The 21,323-nt window shown below is 44.1% G+C and overlaps 1 protein-coding gene across 1 annotated transcript in view; it reads left to right on the top strand.

Moving 5' to 3' along the window:
• The window catches only part of xirp2b (xin actin binding repeat containing 2b), a 43,168-nt gene extending 25,045 nt beyond the window's left edge, over positions 1–18,123 (top strand). The window contains exons 7-9 of the mRNA XM_077216347.1: positions 80–9,287; positions 15,805–15,935; positions 16,213–18,123. Of these exons, the coding sequence (XP_077072462.1) occupies positions 80–9,287; positions 15,805–15,896 (9,300 nt within the window). The 3' untranslated portion in view covers positions 15,897–15,935; positions 16,213–18,123. The remainder of the gene's footprint in view (positions 1–79; positions 9,288–15,804; positions 15,936–16,212) is intronic.
• The last annotated feature ends 3,200 nt before the right edge of the window (positions 18,124–21,323 follow it).

Here is a 21,323-nt window from a genome sequence, read left to right as displayed (position 1 = left end):
CCTTTCTAAGCTAGCTGGTCCAGCTGAAGTTATTTCAGAACTCCACTGAATTAAATGCATTACTCTCTCCCTAAAAAAGATTGAACGTGACAAAAGCTGTTCACAGCTGCCATCAGATGTGAGTGCGTCCAATCAAACTGTGAAGAGTGAGATATCAAGGTCTCTGAACAGTGTTGCAACAGACAAAGCAGAAGAAGATAAACCAAGTTCTGTGTTTGCTTTTGATGACGACGACGACGACGATGATGATGATGATGATGATGATGATGATCTGAAATATTTGCCACCGCCCCCACCGGACTTACTGGAGGAACCTTCAGATGATGCAGAGAACTTCCCTGACCCTCCAGCAGTGAAACACATGGTAAACAGAGAGCAATACTTCAGACAGAGAGAGCTATTAGAATTGAAACGTCTCTGCAAACACATTCACCCTGATGTCAGGAAAGACCTGGAAAAAGAATTCTACAATGATGAGGACATTGAAGCAGTAGGAGACATACAAGGGGTAGCATACCAGTTTGAACACACCGATAGCAATTCGAACGGAAGCCCGGATCGTGAATATTTGGAGTGGGATGAGATTCTGAGAGGTGAAGTGCAGTCAATGCGCTGGATGTTCGAGAACAAACCTTTGGACTGCATAAAGAATGACTCGGATAACGAAGAGGATAGCGAAAATATTATTCAGCAGGAAATCATCGCTGGTGGTGACGTTAGGAACACGGCTATGATGTTCGAGATGCAGCCTGAGGATACACTGGGACTGCAACATGATACAACTAAACGGAACTATCTGGTAAATGAAGTGGGGAAAAGAGATGTCCGTGCGGCCGCTTGGTTGTTCGAGACAAAGCCGATGGATACGCTAAATAAAATTCACACTGATGATGAGCAAACCAAAGAAGTCATCTTCACACAAGAAGCCACTGAAGGGGATGTGAAGTCTGTTAGGTACATGTTTGAAAAACAAGAAATGGATTCTCTGGGAGACACAGAGACCATGGATGAGAAGCAACTACTGAGCCTGAAGTCTGTATTAGAGGAGATCAAGTCAGAAGTGAAGAAAGTCATATGGATGTTTGAGACGCAATGCATGTGTGTTATGAGGGAACACACCGGTGAAATGGTTCTGATTACTTCTGTCCGTCGAGAGGAGACGGAGAAAGGGGATGTCAAAACATCAAGATGGCTCTTTGAAACGCAGCCTTTTGATGACATTGACATGGAACTTTCTCAGGTCAGGCTCATCTCCAGTGTATCCATGGAGGACAACCAGCTTGATGGTGCGAAAAGGGGAAGGTGGCTGTTTGAGACGAAGAGGCTTGACTCCATAAACTTCCATTGGGAGAGACTGCAAAAGCAGCAGAAAGAAGAAATTCTTGGGGCAGATGTACGAAAACACTGCATGGTGTTCGAGACGCAGCCTATGGACAAGCTTAAAGATGATGCCAACTCCAGACCTGTCTCCACAGAACAGATTATTGGAGGTAATGTTCGCTCTGTGAGACACTTATTTGAAAATGCTCCACCAAATGAACTCAAAGAGCTTCCTGAGGTAGGAAAACTAAACAAAAAGGCTGTTTTTGAAGAAGAAAAAGGTGATGTAAGACACCAGAAATGGGTGTTTGAGAATAAACAACGGGAGAACATCAAAGATGAGAATGATGAGGTAAACCGACTCAAAAAAACCATAGCGTCTGATGAAGAAAGAGGTGATGTGAGATATCAAAGATGGCTGTTTGAGAACCAATATTTGGAAGACATTCAAGAGGAAAAGAGAGAGTTCATGAAAACAATTGATTCTGAACAAATAGATCTAAGTTACAAGGGTGATGTCCGGAGAAATCGTTGGGTGTTTGAGACGCAACAGATGGATACGTTAAAGGACGATTCCAATGCCAGGCCAGTAAGTGCAGAGGAAATTATTGGAGGTGACGTTCAATCTGCCAGACAGTTTTTTGAGACTGCTCAAAAAGATGAGATAAAAGAGCTTGCAGAGGTGGGGAAACTCAAAAGAATGGTAACATCTGAGGAGAAGGGAGATGTTAGACACCAGAAGTGGCTGTTTGAGAGCCAGCCACTGGAGCAGATCCGAGGGGAGAAAAAGGAAATAACAAGAACAATGAATATGGAGGATATCGAAAATGTGGATGTGAGAAATTACAAAAAAATCTTTGAAACGTATGATTCAAGCCAATATGACGAAAGTCAGAAGATTCAACTTGAAGGTGTCACCACTGGCTCTGTGAGATCAAATAAAGATTTATTTGAGTCCAAGCCATTGTATGCTTTACAAGACAGCTCCGGACATTACCACAAAGTTAGAACCGTACGTCGGGAAGAAATCGTCAAAGGAGATGTTAAAAGCTGCCAGTGGATGTTTGAAACTCGCCCAATTGACCAATTCGACGAGAGCATCACTAAATTCCAAATCATAAAGGGCATAACCCAACAAGAGGTAGGATCTGGAGATGTCAAAATGGCAAAATGGCTTTTTGAAACCCAGCCTCTCGATGCCATTAAGTATTTTAGCAACATTGAAGACGAGGAGTGTGTTACTAAAGAAACAGCAGAAATAGTGAAAGGCGATGTTAAAACATGTAAGTGGCTTTTTGAGACCAAACCTATAGACATGCTTTATGAAAGAGACGAGTTTAAGAGTACAAAAGATTATGGTGAAATTCAAAAAGGGGATGTGAAAACATGCACTTGGCTTTTTGAAAATCAATCCCTTGGTGCCATACAGGATAACTCTGAGACAGTGTTGCAAACTCGCACTGTGAAACAAGAGGACATTCATGGAAAAGATGTCCGCATGGCACGTTTCGTCTTTGAGACAGAGAACCTGGAGAACATTGCTGGAGAAGAGCAAGAAGCTTTTAAGAGTGTGACTGAGATAGACATACAGTCCGGGGACGTGTCTCGGATGAAATACATATTCGAGAACCAACCTTCTGACGTGATGAGCTCAACCTCTGAGGATGTCATGAGACAGCTGAGGAGTGCTCAAGCTGAGGATATTCAGAAAGGAAATGTTGGAAACTGCAGATGGCTATTTGAAAACCAGCCCATAGATGCAATCTCAGAGACCCCCAGCGAGCTGAAAGGAGCTCGCACCGTACAAGATGTTCAGGGAGGCAATGTTGATGAAGGCAGATTCTTTTTTGAAACCTACTCGTTAGATAAGATTCAAGATGTGTCCTCTGAGACCGAAATGAAAAAGCTGCAGAAAGTTATCAGAGAGGATGAGGAGAAAGGAGATGTGAAAACATATGCCATGATGTTTGAAACTCAACCTCTTTATGCCATTCAAGACAAAGAAGGCCATTATCATGAAGTGACCACACTTACAAAAGAAGAAATACAAAGAGGTGATGTAGTAGGAGCCCGCTGGCTGTTTGATACAAAGCCTCTGGACTCAATTAAAGAGACGGATGAGGTCTACCTCTTAAAAGCTGTAACAGAGGAAGATATCCACAAAGGTGATGTTAGCTCAGCGAGATGGAGGTTTGAAACCCAGCCCCTTGATAAGATTGCAGAAGATGCGAAAATATCAATCAAAACTGTCGAGGACATTCAGGGAGGAGATGTAAAGACAAACAAGCATCATTTTGAATCTGATGCAGTGTCTCAAAAATTGGTGCGTACTGTCAGCATGAGTGAAATTCATAAAGGGGATGTTAGGACAGCAAAATGGATGTTTGAAACTCACACAATTGACCAGATACATGCTGAAAAGTCAGAAGATGAGATGAACACTGTTGTTATGGAGGAACAGCTGAAGGGGGATGTTAAACAGTCTGTGTGGCTATTTGAAAAGAATCCTCTTGATCTTATTAACGACAGTGATGAAAGTAAACAGGTAATTTGTGAAGACATCCCCAAAGCAGATGTAAAAACCACAACATGGCTCTTTGAAACAACACCAATCACTGAATTTAATGAGAGCAGTTTAGAGAAGACCGAAATCATTGGTAAAAGTGTCAAAGCCACCCTCGATGAACTTTACACCCAGAGAATGGTGGACTCCAAAGGCATCATCTTAGAGGCAGATGAAATTGGAGACGTTCGCATGGCTAAGTACAACCTCATGAATAAAGAAGCTCCACAAATCCAAAGAGAAGAAATCATTAAAGGAGATCTGCAAAACATCATGATTAACCTCCTCAACAGACAGGAGAAAACCGAGAGGAAAGTCATTATAAATGCAGAGGAGAGGGGGGACATCAGCAGAACCGTGCACCAGCTGCTGCAAGAGCGCAGTGGCACCTCTGTAGAAAAAGAGGAGATAATAAGAGGTGACATTCAGGAAGTCATAAACAACCTGCTGAAAGAGGAGAGCACTGGCAAACGGGGCATTCTCATTCAAGAAGACGAAAAGGGGGATATTCGGATGACCATCTACTCTTTATTCAATTCTCATGAGGAATCAAGCACTCAGAAAGAAAATATAGTCAGAGGTAATGTGAAAGGCTGCCTAGAGAGACTTTGCAATCCAGACACAGAAGAGATTGCGAGAATTAAAGTGGATGAAGCAGAAAGGGGAAATGTGAGCTTTTATTCTACTTGTATTGAGTCTGGTGCGTTAGATTACCTCAAAAAGCTGCAGGTAGAGCCAGATGAGGCCGTTCCAGGTAAAATTGAAAAAGAGGAAATCATTGGTGGTGATATTAAAGAAACAAAACTCAGCCTGACATGTAATCAAGCTCAAATCGGTCGTCTGGTGGACATGGAAGATATAGTCCCGGGCGATGTTCATAACACAGTTAAAGTTTTCATGACCGAGCCTGCAGTCTCATTTGAACATTTACAGAAAGAAGAGATCATGAGAGGAGACCTGCAAGCAGCAATGAATTCACTGACACAGTCCGTAAACCAGGCAGTTGTTTTGGAGAAAGAAGTAGTTGTTCGAGCAGATTTGCCTACAACACTGAGGTCTCTAGAGGAGGCCCAGAATCAGCCCAAAGAGGTGGAAAAGCCCGAAATCATTCCTGGTAACATCAAAGGAGCACTAAAATCCCTCAAAGACTCCACTTCCACCAAGATGGAAATTGTCATAGAAGATTTATTGCCAGGTGACATCAAAGGTACATTGAAATCGCTGGAGGAGGCCAAACATGCAGTGAGAGAAGTGGAGAAGGAGATGATTGTAAAAGGTGACATTCACATGGCAATACAAAGTCTTCAAGAAGCGTCAAATGAGAGAAAGGTTTACCAGCAGGAGATTGGTGTCCAGGGAGATGTAAAAGGCAAGATTCAGATCTTACTCGAGCCTCCTCCATCTCCCAGAATGCAACGCAGGGCAAGCACAGAGGGAGATGTGAAGCTTTCCATGAAATCACTCTATGACACCCAAGAGCAAGTGCAATCAGAGAAAGAAGAGGTGATAAAAGGAGACGTTAAGGCCACAATAAAATCTTTAATGGAAACAGCACGGAGAGCGAGCCCAACAATTCCCCGAAGGGAGCCGATAAGAAAGGTCAAAGTTCCAGTCAAGACCTCGTCTCCGTCAGTGAAAGACATCACGGCACAGAGTCCTACCTCTGCAGTTAAAAACCTTGAAATGAGCAGTGAATTACAGAGGAGCACTCACAAGCAATCAATGCAAAACAGAAATGCATCTCAGGAGAGTACTGCAATCACCGGTCACACCACAACATGCAGCCAGGAGACAAAGACCACAGTGCTGGAGCACAAAACAATTGTACAAACACACGGTGTCAAAACATTAAAGACTGACTTCCGTAACCTCAAAAAAAGTGGCTGTAAGGGTTTAATCAGACTGGATAAAAGAAAACATAAGGAAATGTCTATGCCACCTCCTCCTTCTGACCCTGAACCCCCACTGCCTCCCCCTCCATCACCCCCTCTGGATTATGATAGCACATCATTTCCCACTCCTCCTCCTAGCATCAGGGGTGATCATGATCTTCCTCCTCCCCCCACTCCTCCTCCTCCCTGTGATCCAGCCAAGACAGAACTTGACCATTTACCTCCTCCTCCAACCCCACCACCTCCTCCTCTTGTTTCAGCTACAGCTGAGCTAGACTTCCTTCCTCCTCCTCCCACAGAGCAGGAGCTAGACTTCCTTCCGCTGCCTAGCATAACACCATCCAAACTCACTAAAATGACTGTCAAACCCCTCAAAGCGCCAATGTTGTGCAAAGTACCCAAGCTTGAGCCAGCAATTTCATTTGAGAAAATGAATGTGCAGGCTGCTCAAGAGACCAAGCGTAGAAAAAATGTCACCACATCATCAGTCGAGTGCAGCGAGGTATCCTCTGAAATCCAGTCTCATTTTACAAGACAGCCACCGGAGTCTCCACGGCCTCCCAAGAAAGTTTTCGCCCCCTTGACACTCACTCCACCCGCTTCTCCTCCTCCACTATGCAAATCCCCAGTAAGCAAATTCAAAACCCCATTAATGCAAGCGGAAAAGAAGTACAGACACAAGAGGGAGGAAAGCTGCACGCCACCACCGCTGCGCTCCCCGGCCTTTGAAATCCGTATCCACGAGTCAGTCAGCGCAGCCCCTGAAATGCTTTCTTCAGAGAGCATGGGCACGGTGCAATCAGAGGCAAGCATGTCATTTGATTTCACTCAAGAGAGAGCTCAAAAGAGTGTGACCAAATTCGAATCAGCAGCAGACTCATATGATTCATCCAAGCACACAGCTCTCTCAAACGCTCCCCCAAGCAAGGCTTTGATCGCTGCTGCAAATGAGAAATCTCCTCTAGAATCTCCTTTTATTTCCTCAGTTAAACAGAGCATTATCTCTAATCAGTCATCTCAGGGCTCTTCAGGTCAGCAGCAGACCACCTCCACTTCATCTAAAAAGAAAAAGAAGAGATCCATGACAACTAATATACAACAGGTGACGAGGACGGTTATTAATAACATGACCAAAGAAGAAATAAAGGCCTCTGTCAATACAGAAAAACCTCAGAGTGTCTCTAAAAATGTATCCGAGGCTGTTGGAAAGGATGTGAGCAGCATATTTTTATCTGAGGACAAAACAAAAGAGGAAAGCTCGCCAAAGAAAAATCAAGAAAAAAGCTCCCCTGATCGATCCAAACCAAACAAAGAGAGTCAAATTAAGGATGCTGAGCAGAAGCCACAAAAGGTTGATAGTCAAAAGGCAAAGAAAGTTAGCAAGAGCACTAAAGTGGAGAGCAAAGAGAAAACCGCAGCTGAGCAGGATAATGTTCAGGTAAAAGAAAGCAGTGAAAGAAGCCCCACGGAAACAGAGGGTAAAGGGGAGAAAGAGGCCAAAGAGAAACCTGTAGGGGAGCCTCCTGCCACTCCAAAAAAGAAAAGGAGGAGTAAGAATAAGAAAGACAGAGAGGCAGCTCAAGGCAACAACACTGCATCCCTCTCGCCCACAGAGGCCACGCCTGCGGAGCCTAAGTGGCCAGTCTTGACATCTGATAAAAAACAAGAGGAAATCACAGTTCTGCAAACACAGCACACCATTCAAACGGGACACACAGAGGTCATCAAAACTGAAAGTAGAGTCCAACAGCAGAGTTTCCACGAGGAGGGCTTGACTGTGAAATTTCAAAAGCAGGCCGCTGGAAGCCAGCAGATTCCTGAGGAATCAAAAGATGAAAGCAGTCATGTTCCAATAAAAATGACAGGGAAATCTGCACAAAAGGAGCCTGCTGAGTCTTCGTCTGAGAGTGGCAGCACTCAAGCTGAAGCGCTGAAGATGTTGTCTCGTATCTCAGAGTTGCAGGGGGTTTCAGGAAAAATGGACTCTAAGTCTGTGAAGACGTTGCTCAATGAGATGCCCGTCTGGCTTCTGGGGTCAGAGGAGAAGAGTGATTTGGAGGCGGCCGAACACAATGAACAGAAGCTCAAAGAAATCCTTGCTCATGTTAAAAACTTGGTTCAGGCTAAGCTAATGCACTTTGACGGCACTATTGAAAAGCATGAATGTGAGGCCACCTCTGAAAAATTTGTCTCTTGTGGAGCCACACAAAGGATTTCGAAGATTTCCATTGGTTCTACAAAGTGCAAAACGCAGAAGGTGGTCAAGGAAGAGATGAAGACAACACGCAAGAGCCGAAAGCAACAAATGAGCAGCGTTACAACTCTTGACCCCAGAGCTCCATCCCCATTGTTACGGATGCGCTCGCCCTCACCCACATTCATCACTATCGAGTCTACGAGGAGAACTGACTCGCCACAGACAGCAGCACCCTCGCCTTCCCCAATACCACCGACGCCTCCACCACGCAGGTCTGAGACGCCAAGCTCTCGCTTAAGCAGGGCCACTCCTTCACCCTCATCGAGCCGGGCAGAAAGTCTGACGCGACTCAGAAATGCCACAGCTACGCTCTCCCGTGGAGCTTCACCCGATCCGGTGCCTCACGTGATAGCAGTCACTGGAAAAAAGTCAGAAATCGTGGAATCTCCTGCCACATTCCATCGGCAGATCAAAATCGACTCTAAATCTGCTGAGAAGAAAAGGGTCAAAGAGACTTTGAGATCTTTTGAAACAGCAGTGGTGACTAGTGAAGTGATTAATGCAAGTTTAAGTGGAGATGCTGTTAATATTTTTGAGCGTTTGTGCCCCAACACAGAGGATGCAAAGTCTGCAAGTGCAGTGAAAGAGAAGAAAAATCTCTCTAAGGTGGAATTATCTGGAATAGCCAAAACAATTGAGACGTCAGAGAAGAAAGTTGGTATTAGAAAAGACCCAGTTGACAAAACAGAGAAGCCTGGCAGGAAAACTGAGGACCTGGAGCTTGATATGGAAAAGAAAGCAAGCCAACAAGAGGATATACTTGCTTTCAACATCAAGGATATTAAAAATGTTTTTGAAATGAGTGAGCAAAGTTCCCCCATCAAAGCGCTACAAAACAAACAGGAGGAACAGCAGTCAAGAGTGAGTGAAATTGCATATGAAAGTTCAAAGCCTCTTCCTCCAGAGAGAGAACAATGCTCCCAGCTGAGCTCCCCTCCACCCGTGTGCAAAGACGTGAAAGTAGACAAGTCTGTCGATCCAATAGGCTATTCGGAGACAAAAGCATTCACTGATAATTATTCTTCTGTTGATGAGTTTGGCACTAAAATTATCGGATCAAGAAGCACCACTACGGTTTCCAAGCACACTCAAAGCATTACGGCGCAACGGGTGCCTTTTTCCTATGCTGATGCTGTGAAGAAAAAGACGTCAGAGGTGAAGGTGTCACCTGAGGGCTCTGCAGAGGAACTGATGAAGAACTTCCACAAAACATGGGCAGAAAGTGAGAGTTTGTTCAAAAGCTTAGGTGTCACAGGTGAGAGAGCCATGCCACCCACTAGTGCATCAAACCGAGACTGCTGTGTCGGGTAAATATGCCTGCAGTGCATGATGGGAATGAAATTTAACAACAAACCACCACAAAACACTTGTTTTTAGTGTGTTTTTAACTTGTTTTTCCCTAGTAGATAAATCCACATTTAGATGAGTAGAAATGTGTGTGTATGAAACAAATGTGAATCACTGCAGTAATTTGCATGTTAACAGTTATTAGTTTGTTAATTTGATCATATCTTTTATTTTTATTTCATTTTTTTTTTCAAAAATATGTTTGTACTACCTGACACACTTCACTAAAATAGATTTCCTTTATTTATTTTATTCTTTTCATTAGTTTTTTTAATGACACATAAATTTGTCCATACCTACCTAACATATATAACTAAAATAGGTGTCCATTATTTATTATTATTATTTTATTTTGTGTATTATTATTTTGGAATACCACACATACATTTGTTCATACTCTCTGACACATATAGCTAAAATATGTTTTTTTTTTCATTCTGTTTAATTTAATTGTTTTTACACCAAACATATTTCTTCATACTACCTGACACATATCACTGAAATAGGTTTCATGAGAAATCACTGTCTGGGGGGCAGTTTCTTTTATTAGCCAATCAGAAATGCTCTCTGCCTACTATCGCTTAAAGCACCTTCAAAAAATCAAAACAGACAATTTCAAAAATCTCAATAACACTGAGTGCTTTCTCCATAATTACTATTCATCTATGTCTCATTAGCATTTGAGAGTGCTGCAAGAATCAAATGTAGGCCTACTTTAAAAGCAACAATGTTTTAGGGATTGATACAGACCGCCAAATGAAGGGAAACAAAGCCTTATTTGTGTTTCTCCTGTATGACTTTGAGAAAAGGCAGCTTGGCTTTGTGTTTGTTTGTTTGTTTGTTTCTTTCTTTTTATAGACTCTCTGTGAGCTTGCATGATCATTACATTCCCCACAATAACACAAATTATAACCCAATTCTTATTCAGACTATTGCATTTTGAACTAAACTAACCAGGTTGCCTAAATCATAGAGAAAATAATTTAATAAATCGACTCATTAAAGAAATAAAAAACAAGTAATTTTGTGTAAAGACTCATGACTCAAAGTTTTTATTTAATGTACACTAGTATTTTTGTCTTTGTGTTAAAGATCTCAAATGTCACTTTATTTCCAGATTTGAGTTATGTATTGTGTGTCTGAACACGTATTTCACTAATGCTCTTGTTGCCAGACTTGCAGATAACGTACTCGGTTACTAACGTAACCTCGGTTCTCTCTAGAGAGGGAACGAGTACTGCGTAATATCTTACGCTATGGGGAAAACCTCTTTTCCACGAGATATTGAAGCCAAAAATTATTCTTAATTTTTAATCAATGTAAAACGCTTTGCGACAGCATGCAGACATAGGCAAGGCAGCTTGCGTGCCTATTGGCCGGCCTTAGGCAAAAGCAGCAGCCTATCGACAGAGGCCCTGCGAGACATGACACCCAATGGGGCACTTCGCGCCCATATACGTCAAGTCCCGCCAGAATAGGCGTGGCCTTGGCCTATAAATACAGATCGATAGGCTGATACAAACTGGTTTTCATCGCTGAAGCGAACCAAGCTGTAGTATGCACGGTAAGATACGCAGTACTCGTTCCCTCTCTAGAGAGAACCGAGGTTACGTTAGTAACCGAGTACGTTCTCTTACGAGAGTATCTCTCGTACTGCGTAATAACTTACGCTATGGGGAACACAATGCAACACGCCGTGCATACTGGGATCCGACACTAAAGTCCCAAGGGCAGTAGGCCGGGGCCCATATAGTGCATAATCACCACAGACTCACAGAGAGTCGGGGAAGAGAGGCTGCAAGCATCATTCCCCATGAAATAGCATCCTAAAGGAGCTAGTTATGTTAACAGTGTTCCACAAAGACAGGGTGAACTTGTTCAGCCTGAACTGGGTAACAGTACGGGTTATTCAGCACCCATGGAGCTGTTCTCTCGATCAGTGTGCATAAGCAATGACTCAGTATTCTGCGCCGGCGCAGCGGGACAGATAATACTGAATTCTAGACCGACAGCAGCTTAGCCTATAAGGCGGGAACCTCTAGGTTATAAAACCTTATAAATGTAGACGGCAAGGCCCAGCCTGCCGCCATACAGATATCTTGCAAGGAGATCCCGCTAGACCACGCCCACGACGAGGCCATACCTCTCGTGGAGTGCGCTCTGACACCCAAAGGACACTGCAGGCCCTTAGATGTGTAAGCCAGCACTATGGCATCAACTATCCATCTGGATAGGCTCTGTTTTGATGCGGCCAGTCCCTTGGAGCGTCCGCCAAACAAAACGAAGAGCTGCTCTGTCTGTCTGAAGACCGACGAGCGGGACACATAAGCTCTCAGTGCCCTGACAGGGCAGAGGAGACTCGCATCCTCCTCCTCATCATGAGCCAGGAGGGCGCACAGGGATATAACCTGGGCCCTGAATGGTGCGTTGAGAGATTTGGGCACGTACCCGTGCCTTGGTTTGAGTATGACTTTTGAGTCATTAGGCCCAAACTCCATGCATGACGTGCTTACTGAAAGCGCTTGCAAGTCCCCTACACGCTTCACTGAAGCGAGACCCGTAAGGAATACCGTTTTGAGAGACAGATGTTTCATGTCTGACAAATGGATTGGCTCGAATGGGGCACCTTTCATGGCTTCCAAAACCGTAGAAAGGTCCCAAACAGGGACTGAGGGGGGTCTGGGAGGATTCAGCCTCCGAGCTCCCCTGAGGAATCGCACGACCAGGTCGTTTTTCCCCAGTGACTGGCCAGACATCGGTTTTGCAAATGCCGCTATGGCCGCCACGTACACTTTGAGCGTGGATGGGGTCCTGCCCTTATCCAGCAGCTCCTGAAGGAAGGAGAGCACTTCTGTAACCCCGCAGTCTGCGGGTGAAAAGCCCTGAGCTTGACACCAGGCAGATAATACTGACTACTTCGAGGAATAGAGCCATCTAGTACACGGGGCACTAGCCTGCGTTATTGTATTTAACACTCCCTCTGGTAGGTTAGCAGATACCCGTTGATGGCCCATGCATGTAGGGACCATAAATCCGGGTGAGGATGCCAAATCGAGCCCTTTGCCTGAGAGAGGAGGTCTCTCCTCACCGGTATCGGCCACGGGGCAGTGCTGGTGAGCCGCATGAAGACTGGGAACCAGTTCTGGTTTGTCCAGAGTGGAGCCACGAGAAGCACTGGGCATCCGTTTTCCCTGATCCGTTCTAGCACCTGAGGCAGGAGCAAGACGGGGGGAAAAGCATAGAGGGGGCAGCGGGGCCATACATGGGCCAGCGCATCCCTGCTCTTGGAGAAAAAGTTCGGACAGTGAGCGTTTTCTTGGGACGCGAACAGGTCCACCTGCGCTCTGCCGAATGTGTCCCACAGCAGTTGGATCGTCTGCGGGTGCAGCGACACTCCCCTGCTGGGACATTGTTTCTGGACAGACGGTCTGGTCCCAGATTCAGGCGACCAGGCACATGCGCTGCTTTCAGTGAAAGCAGGTTGTGCTGAGCCCAGACCAGGAGGCGTTCCGTCAGCCTGTAAAGGTTTCGGGACCTGACGCCACCCTGGTGATTTATGTATGCCACCACTGACATGTTGTCCGACCGGACTAAGACATGGCGGCCTTTTATCTGGGGAAAAAAGCGCCGTAGCGCGTTGTCTACTGCTAGCATTTCTAGACAGTTTATGTGCAGGAGCTTCTCCCGTTCTGACCATTGGCGGAAGAACGGTCTGCCCTCGAGCAGCGCTCCCCATCCCGAGGTGGAGGCGTCCGTGGACACCACCGTCACACTCGAGGGAGTCCCCAGACTCATGCCTAACTGATACCAGTCGGCTATTTTCCAAGGTTCCAGAGCCGAGGCGCATTTCATGTCGACCCTGAGGCGAAACAGACCAGAGGTCCATGCCCGGGGTGGAACTCGCACTTTCAGCATAACTGCAGTGGGCGCATGCGAAGCAAGCCCACCTGGAGCACTGACGATGCCGAAGCCATAAGGCCCAGCATCTTCTGAAACCTTTTGAGCGGGACTATAGAGCCTCGGCGGAGGGATTTTGCGGCGTGCTGAACGTCCAGTTCTCGCTCTGGCGATAGACGTGCTGTCATAGACATTCTTACAACACTCATAACACCATCGGCCGTGGCCGGAACACCAGAAAATACACTCTTTATTGGATTTATCTGGGTAGCCGTAAAAACGGCTTTTGTGTGCAGGCAAGCGGGCAAATGAACCGGCTTGTTGACTGCTAAATACACTGGAACCGTCACATTGCATGGAACTGGACGAGTGAAATGTTTTGGTGAAAACCCGGCCGCAGTGGGATTTGAACACCGTCGCTTTCCTAGAGAGGCTAGGAAGGCTTTGAGAACTCGGGCTTGATTTCGATCCTCGGCCGGGGCCCGCGCTGAGGGGGGCGGCGTCCGGTAGAGAGAGAGCGCGGTCTCTGTTCTCGGGCCTGGCGGCGGGTGGTGCAGGCTGCGGCTGGGAGCTCCGGGCAGGCGGCTGTTTAGAGCGACCTGTTGCGGAACTAGAGCGCTTCGGGAGGAAGTGCTTCATAGCCTGCGATTTCTTTTGAACCTCTTGGAATCTGTCCGCGAAATCTTTGACGGCAGATCCGAAAAGGCCAGTTGACGAAATGGGCGCTTCGAGAAATACAGCGCTTTCCGCTTCAGTCATTTCAGACAGCGTCAACCACAGATGTCTCTCAGCCACGGTGAGAGAGGCCATGTTCCGCCCAATGGCCTGTGCAGCTGATTTCATAGCGCGTAGAGCCAGGTCTGTAGCGCTCTGTAAATCCGCAACGCTGATTGATTCAGCGCCTTCCTCGTCCATTTTTTGGAGAAGGTCGGCCTGGAAGATCTGCAGGATGGCCATTGTGTGTAGTCCTGACGCGGCTTGCCCGGCGGCGGTGTATGCGTGACCATGCATGGATGACGTCACTCGGCAGGCTTTAGATGGTAGCGTTATCTGAGCTCGCCGTCCAGCAGAGGGCGGGCAGAGATGGGAAGCTACCGCTGCTTCCACTGGGGGAAGAGAAAGGTATCCTCTGTCTTTCGCACCGTCCACAGTGGAGAATGCAGCAGAGGCAGAGGTACGCACCCTGGCCGAGAGTGGGGCGTTCCAGGACCTTGCGACTTCTTCGTGAAGCTCAGGAAGAAAAGGGGCAGGTCTGGATTGTGACGGCGCGTGGTCCTTTTTGAGGAAGCATCCGTCCAGTCGGTTGCGCGCGGGCTGCGCGGGCGCCTCCCAGTCGAAGCCGAGGTTGCCGACGGCTTGAGAGAGCCGGCCCGTTTCCCAGCAGGCTCGCGGATAGCAGGGGGAGGTCCACAGAGCTTGCCCAATCCTCACTATCTGATGCCAGGATAGACCAGACCTCGGCTGTTTCGTCAACCTCGATGGCGGAAGCGGCGGCGGACGGCGGCCGCTGTCCGTCGGTGAGGGACTCGAGCGATGCCGGCGAAGCTGGCGGGCGAACTGGCGGGCTTTGGCGGGCAGGAGAAGGCTCGGGGCCGCGCTGTGCACGGCGCTTTTTACGGCGCGGCGCTGCAGCGGGTTGACGTGCAGGCTCTGAGAAAGATGCCAGGCGAGTCCTCAGAGTCACCATAGGCAGTAGCTCACAATGATGGCATCCGCCGTCGACGAGAGCGAGAGCCGCATGATCCTCACCCAGGCAGGAAACGCAGATGACATGGCGATCCTCTTCACTGAGTGTGGCTCGACACGGGCCGCAGGACCTATGCATCTTGAGAAAGACGCAGCTCTTTCAGGAGGGAGAGAAACAGTGAAAAAAGTGTGTGTCGCAGCGGCGAACACACACACACACTTGAATGGAAGGATATGACGCCGGAAAGCGTAGCAGGTACGGCGGCTAAAGGCGGCGATGCCAGCGACTTCAGACTCAAGGCTCGTCCCGCTCTATGCTTTTCCTCAGACGGCGCGGCTTCTCACTCCGGATCCAGCGATGCAGATGCTTCGCTGAAGAGATGAAAATCAGTTTGTATCAGCCTAGCGATCTGTATTTATAGGCCAAGGCCACGCCTATTCTGGCGGGACGTGACGTATATGGGCGCGAAGTGCCCCATTCGGTGTCATGTCTCGCAGGGCCTCTGTCGATAGGCTGCTGCTTTTGCCACAGGTCAGCCATTAGGCACGCAAGCTGCCTTGCCTATGTCTGCATGCTGTCGCAAAGCGTTTTACATTGATTAAAAATTAAGAAAATTTTTGGCTTCAATATCTTGTGGAAAAGAGGTTTTCCCCGTAGCGTAAGATATTACGCAGTACGAGAGATACTCTCGTAAGAGAACCTTACATTGCAGTAGTGGATGTTATTAGGTGTGATTTGCCTGTGTTGCCGAGATGGATTGAGTGTTTGACAACGTGCTGTATGGGAATATTGATTGTGCACAAAAAACGGAATTAAGTAAAACTTAAATGTCTCTTGCCAGATTCGAGTACCAAAGTCGGAGATGTGTGCAGTGTGCAAGAAGAGGGTTTACCCCATGGAAGGCCTGATAGCAGACAAAAAGAAGTTCCATAAATCCTGTTTTTTCTGTGAGCACTGCAAAAACAAGTTGAGGTATGTCATGCAATATTGTAAATAGTGATACTTGATTATTTATACTTAAGTATATATTCTAGTACGTCTAACAATGTAAGTATCCCAACATATTCAATTCTGAAATTATATTTTTTGCATAAAGTGCCATTATTTGTAACTATAAGATAAAGTATCCTGCATAAAACCATTCATATGGGAAGCTTACAGTGCAGTTCTCATTTACAAACTGTGCAAATGCAGACAGCTCAATATATTTTCTGTGACTTATGAATTATGAAACTCTGTTTTCTGACAGCCTTGGAAACTTTGTCTCTCTCCATGGACATTTATACTGCCAGACACATTATAAACAACTCTTCAAGTCTAAAGGGAATTTCGAGGATGGATTTGGTCAAGGATTTCAGAGGGACTTACTGGCCGGCCGGGATGCAGGGAACACAGTAGAATCGGATTGGAGATATTCACTTTCACAAAGTAGCATGTGCTCACTGTCAGACATGTTAGATAAAGAAGCAAATAAACCCGGTCAAAGCCCCAACAAAATTGCTGTAGTGTGGCCCCCACAAGCAGCCTCTCTGAAAAAGTCTTTCTCTTTGGATCAGGATGTGAAATTAGTGAAACCCGTTTGGCCCCCAAAGAGCGAGACTTCAAAGTCTCCAACGCAGCAGCGTCGGAAAGCGTCTCAGAGGAGCACACTTTAGGAGGAGTGCAACAAGGCCTTGGAGGAGCGAGAGAAACGTCTCATCTATCAGCGACACACACAGCATGTCACAACAGCAATGAAGTATTGTGGGAACTTTAGAAACGCGAGGACACATCAAGATGATGAAGAGCTTCCAATCCAGGGTGAAAATATCGCCGTTGGACGGGTGAGGAAAGGTGGAGAGAGAGACAGTGGAGGTGGAAAGGTAACAGGAAGTTGATAAGGATCATGGGAAATGACAAATATGTTGTGTCTATATAAAGCAGACGCAGGTTCAGAAGGTTTGTGTGTTATGTTGAAAGAAAGAACTATAAGAAAGTGAAATATGAAGATACCAATCTAATATATATATATATATATATATATATATATATATATATATATATATATATATATATCAAGGATGTCCAGGTCACATTTTACCCCATAATCAACAAGAAAAATATGTTGCATAAATAAAATAAAGGCAGGTTTTTTAATGACAATGAAGTTGTTGTTTTTTAAAGTTAAACACAGTTATATTCCAAATTTCTAATTTCTCCCAAAAAAATCCCATTGTCAGTGCTATAATGTGAAAAAAATATTATAAGTTTTAAATGTTAAGGTAGTATTTGTTGTGCTCTTTTATTCTTATTTAAATCTAAAATAAAATTATACTATAGTAATATATATTTTATTTAATTCGATTGCTTAATAATCATTAAAATACCATAATTATGCAAATAATCTCAATGCTTTTAAAACAGGCTTTATTTTCTTTTTCCATGCAGAATATTAATTTCTGTGTTCTGTTCTGTCTTGCTATTTATTTATTTTAATTGTTTTTTTCTGGTTGAAATGTGACCTGGCCATTATTTCATGATTCAAGCTCGTGGACAGATTTGTATTGCAACAATTTGAAAATTTCAATTTCAATGTTTCAATATGAAATAGCTGCTTTCAATTACCAGGTGCCAAATATGAGGGTCAGTTCTAAATCTTCTGTATTTCTGAAGATATACCTTTACCAATTTAAAAATGGTGCAAAACCTTTCTGCTCTATTTAGGAATTATAGTTAAAATGGTCTCTGCTTTTCTTCAGTAGACATAGATTTTCTACAATGCTTTTATTCAAGTCCATGGAGAGAAGACAATTTATCACTAAATTGAACTCCCTAGATTTACATCCCTATATTTTGTGTATGCTTTATAAGATTATACTATATCCTGGGGGTTCTTTTCACATTTCAACTTTTTTTTTCTTGTTCTTTTTTTTTTTTTTTTTTACTTCTTCCTTTGCGGCACCTGGAGTGCTGTGTGGGAGGAAGATGAACAAAACACACATTTGTAAATCTCTTTGTCTTGTTTATAATAGATGTGTATGTCCTTCTCTCTCTAAACAGAAAATATTTTGTGAGGAAAATGATCTTTTTAGACTTGTCTTCTATGATTCGTCCCTGATTGTTAAATCGTCTTGCTAATTTAATAATGGAATTACAATAAAGACGTCTTGATGTCACCGTTCATGCATTCCGGGAATTTCTTCATCTTAAAGGGATAGTTCACCCAAAAATGAAAATTCTATCAGTAATTACTCACACTCATGTTGTTCCAACCCCGTAAGACCTTCGTTCATCATTTTTGATGAAATCTGAGAGCTGGGTCACTCCTCCATAGGCTTCTTCAGGGATTGAAACTTGCCAGCCCCGAAAAGTCATTAAAGACATTGTTAAAATAGTCCAAGTGACTACAGTGGCTCAATCTTAAGTTTATCAAGCGACGGGAATACTTTTTGTGCGCAAAAACAAACAAAATTAACGACTTTATTTCACTTATTCATTTCCTTCTGTGGGCCTCTAGTCAGTTAACGTAGTGTGATTGCGTAGAGCTACGTAACACGTAGGCTCACTATTGGCCGACGCTGGTCATGTGGGTGATGTGTGTGACGTACAACAACAGAAGCTGTTACGCTATTACACTAGTGAACTGACTCGAGGCCCAGAGAGAAGGAAATGACTATTTTAACGATATCTTTAATGACTTTTCGGGGCTGGCAAGTTTCAATCCCTGAAGAAGCCTATGGAGGAGTGACCCAGCTCTCAGATTTCATCATAAATATCTTAATTCGTGTTCCGAAGATGAACGAAGGTCTTACGGGGTTGGAACAACATGAGGGTGAGTAAATACTGACAGAATTTTCATTTTTGGGTGAACTATCCCTTTAAATGTAAACAAAAATTCTGACATTAGTTACTCACTCTCATGTGGTTGAAGTATTCCTTAAAAATCTCCTGTCTTGTGTTGAGCACTATAGTGCATCAAAGTTTTTATATTTCTAATTTAGCACAACTCTACAGAGTGAAGCACTTTTTCACTGAGCAGAAGCTTACTCTTTTGAGCGTCAACGAGAGAGACCTTTGAAATAAACCGTGCTGACACATGATCACATGAACTACTGGTCATTTCAACTGCACTTCAGCTGTTATTGTGCTTTAACTGAAATCCCTCTGCATCACTCACAGTGAGAATTTCAAGGTGTAGTGGTTTAAGCAAACCCGTGAGACTGTTGTAAATCAATAGCTCTTGCTGTACAGTCGCCTTAGGGAGAAGTACTAGATTGATGGATGTTGGAACACTCAGCGCTCTTTTACAACAGCAGCTTTAAGATCTGAAAACACACTCATCCAGCGCCAGCAGCCCATTGTAGGGAGAAGGGTCATTATCATATGCTATGTGAACTTTTTTTATTCATCTGGAACAGATTTGGTCTCATTTGTATAGTGCATTAACTAATAAATAAAAACATACGCTAACGATCAGCAATGTTTTTGAAATGAATTCATTTGTTTGTCCAGCAAGGATGCATTAAATGGTACAAAAGTGTCAGTAAAGACATTTATAATGTTGCAGAAGAATTCTTTTTCAAGTAAAGGCCGTTGAACTGTCTATTAATCAAGGAATCATGGAAAACGTATCCACGGTTTCCAAATAAAAAAATATGAAGCACCTCAACTGTTATCAACATTGATAATAATAAGAAATGTTTCTTGAGCAGCAAATCAGCATATTATAATGATTTCTGAAGGATGATGTGACACTGAAGACTGGAGTAAAGATGCTGAAAATTATTTTTAAATGAATGTTTCTACTGTATGTTTGATTGATCAAATAAATGCCGCTTTGGTGAGCATAAGAGACTTCATTCAAAAACATTAAAATAAGTTCTGAAAGCACTTCTGAACACTTAAAAAAATTCGTAGACTTTTAACTTTAAATTTTCCGGAATTTTCCGGCTTTCCATGTTTTCACTGATATACCGTAGGGGGCGCTGTTACTCATCTTCTGGAAGAGTTCAGAATCTCCTGATCAAAACACAGGCGAAGAAGCAGAACGAGCGATAGAAGCATTGCTTATGCACATGTAAAATCATCAACATTAAACAGCACATCAATTAAAACTGCCTAATGTTACTGTATGAAATGTCGACCCAGGATGGACTTTAGGACTGTTAGCCTTTTCTGACTGTTAGCCTTGTTGATGAACTCGATCTACTCCATCTGTGTTTTAATCATCGTTCTGAATCCTATCGTAGTCGTAGTCGGACGTAGTCTTTAACAAAAACTCAATTATCTCAGCTTTTTACTCAAAATGTTGCTTTTAAGAAAAAAAAAAGGAATTTACCCACATTCAAGTGCTAATAAAAAATAATGCTTTACAATTGTTTTAAAGTAGAGCGCCTCATCGTTCCTTTGATATAGTATTGCATGTTCAGATATTGATAGGCTACAACAAATATTCTGGAGACCATGAAAGTGTTTTTGAAAATAAACAAAAAATACTTGTGGTGGCTGGCAAGTAAAAAAAACAAAACTGGTGGGGAAGAGTTAAAATATATTAGTTTATTTAACATGTAACATTTCTGGCATCGTTTATTGTATCATTTTTATATTGCATGCAGCGTTTGCACATAAATGACCTATAGATCTAAGGAAACCTATATTTAGACAGAACTGTCATGTTCACATGAAATACATTCCCTTTAAAAATGAATGAATTCTGGAAGAGCTGAATATGTCTCACAAGCTCTTGGTCTGAATTATCTATGGTTAGTGATGTGGATGTATCATATACTCTCGTCTCATATGTGATGCTTGTATCAGCTCTCCATACTTCTCTGGACTCACTATAGAAAGTCTGAAATAAAAGCGTTTATATAACACCACAATCCACCTACTACTAGATGTCAAAAACCATCACTAGATCATTTATCTCAATTACACTCTCATGTTTAGGCTACTGTACCAAGTCACTGTGAAATCCTTTGGCCTTTCGTCTCTGCAGGATGTGAGTTAATCGGAGCCGTTCAGCGGGAAGGAGTGGGAAATGCCAATGAGACGAGAAAGAAAGATGGAAAGCTGTACTCTTCAGCTTCCCTTTGCGTTTAAAGTTAGTTACCCGCATCACACACACACACACACACACACACACGTCTGGCTGGATAAATATGATGCGTCTATCTGTCTTTGTGCTTTCATAAAACCTCCAAGAGCACATGAATCATTGAGCAAAGGCCATCTTCCACAGAGACGCTGTCAGACGACACAGAGAGGAATGGAGCTCACCTTCTCTCATACCAAGTTTTATTCAAAATAGCTTTGAAGGAATAGTTCACACAAAAGATGAAACGGTTGTCCTTTTTTACTCATCCTCATGTCAGTCTTCAC

The sequence above is a fragment of the Siphateles boraxobius genome, unplaced genomic scaffold (assembly GCF_051911475.1).
Source record: "Siphateles boraxobius isolate OS27281-9 unplaced genomic scaffold, OSU_SipBor_1 7, whole genome shotgun sequence".
Classification (NCBI taxonomy): Eukaryota; Metazoa; Chordata; class Actinopteri; order Cypriniformes; family Leuciscidae; genus Siphateles; species Siphateles boraxobius.
This window is presented reverse-complemented; position numbering and strand designations above follow the sequence as displayed.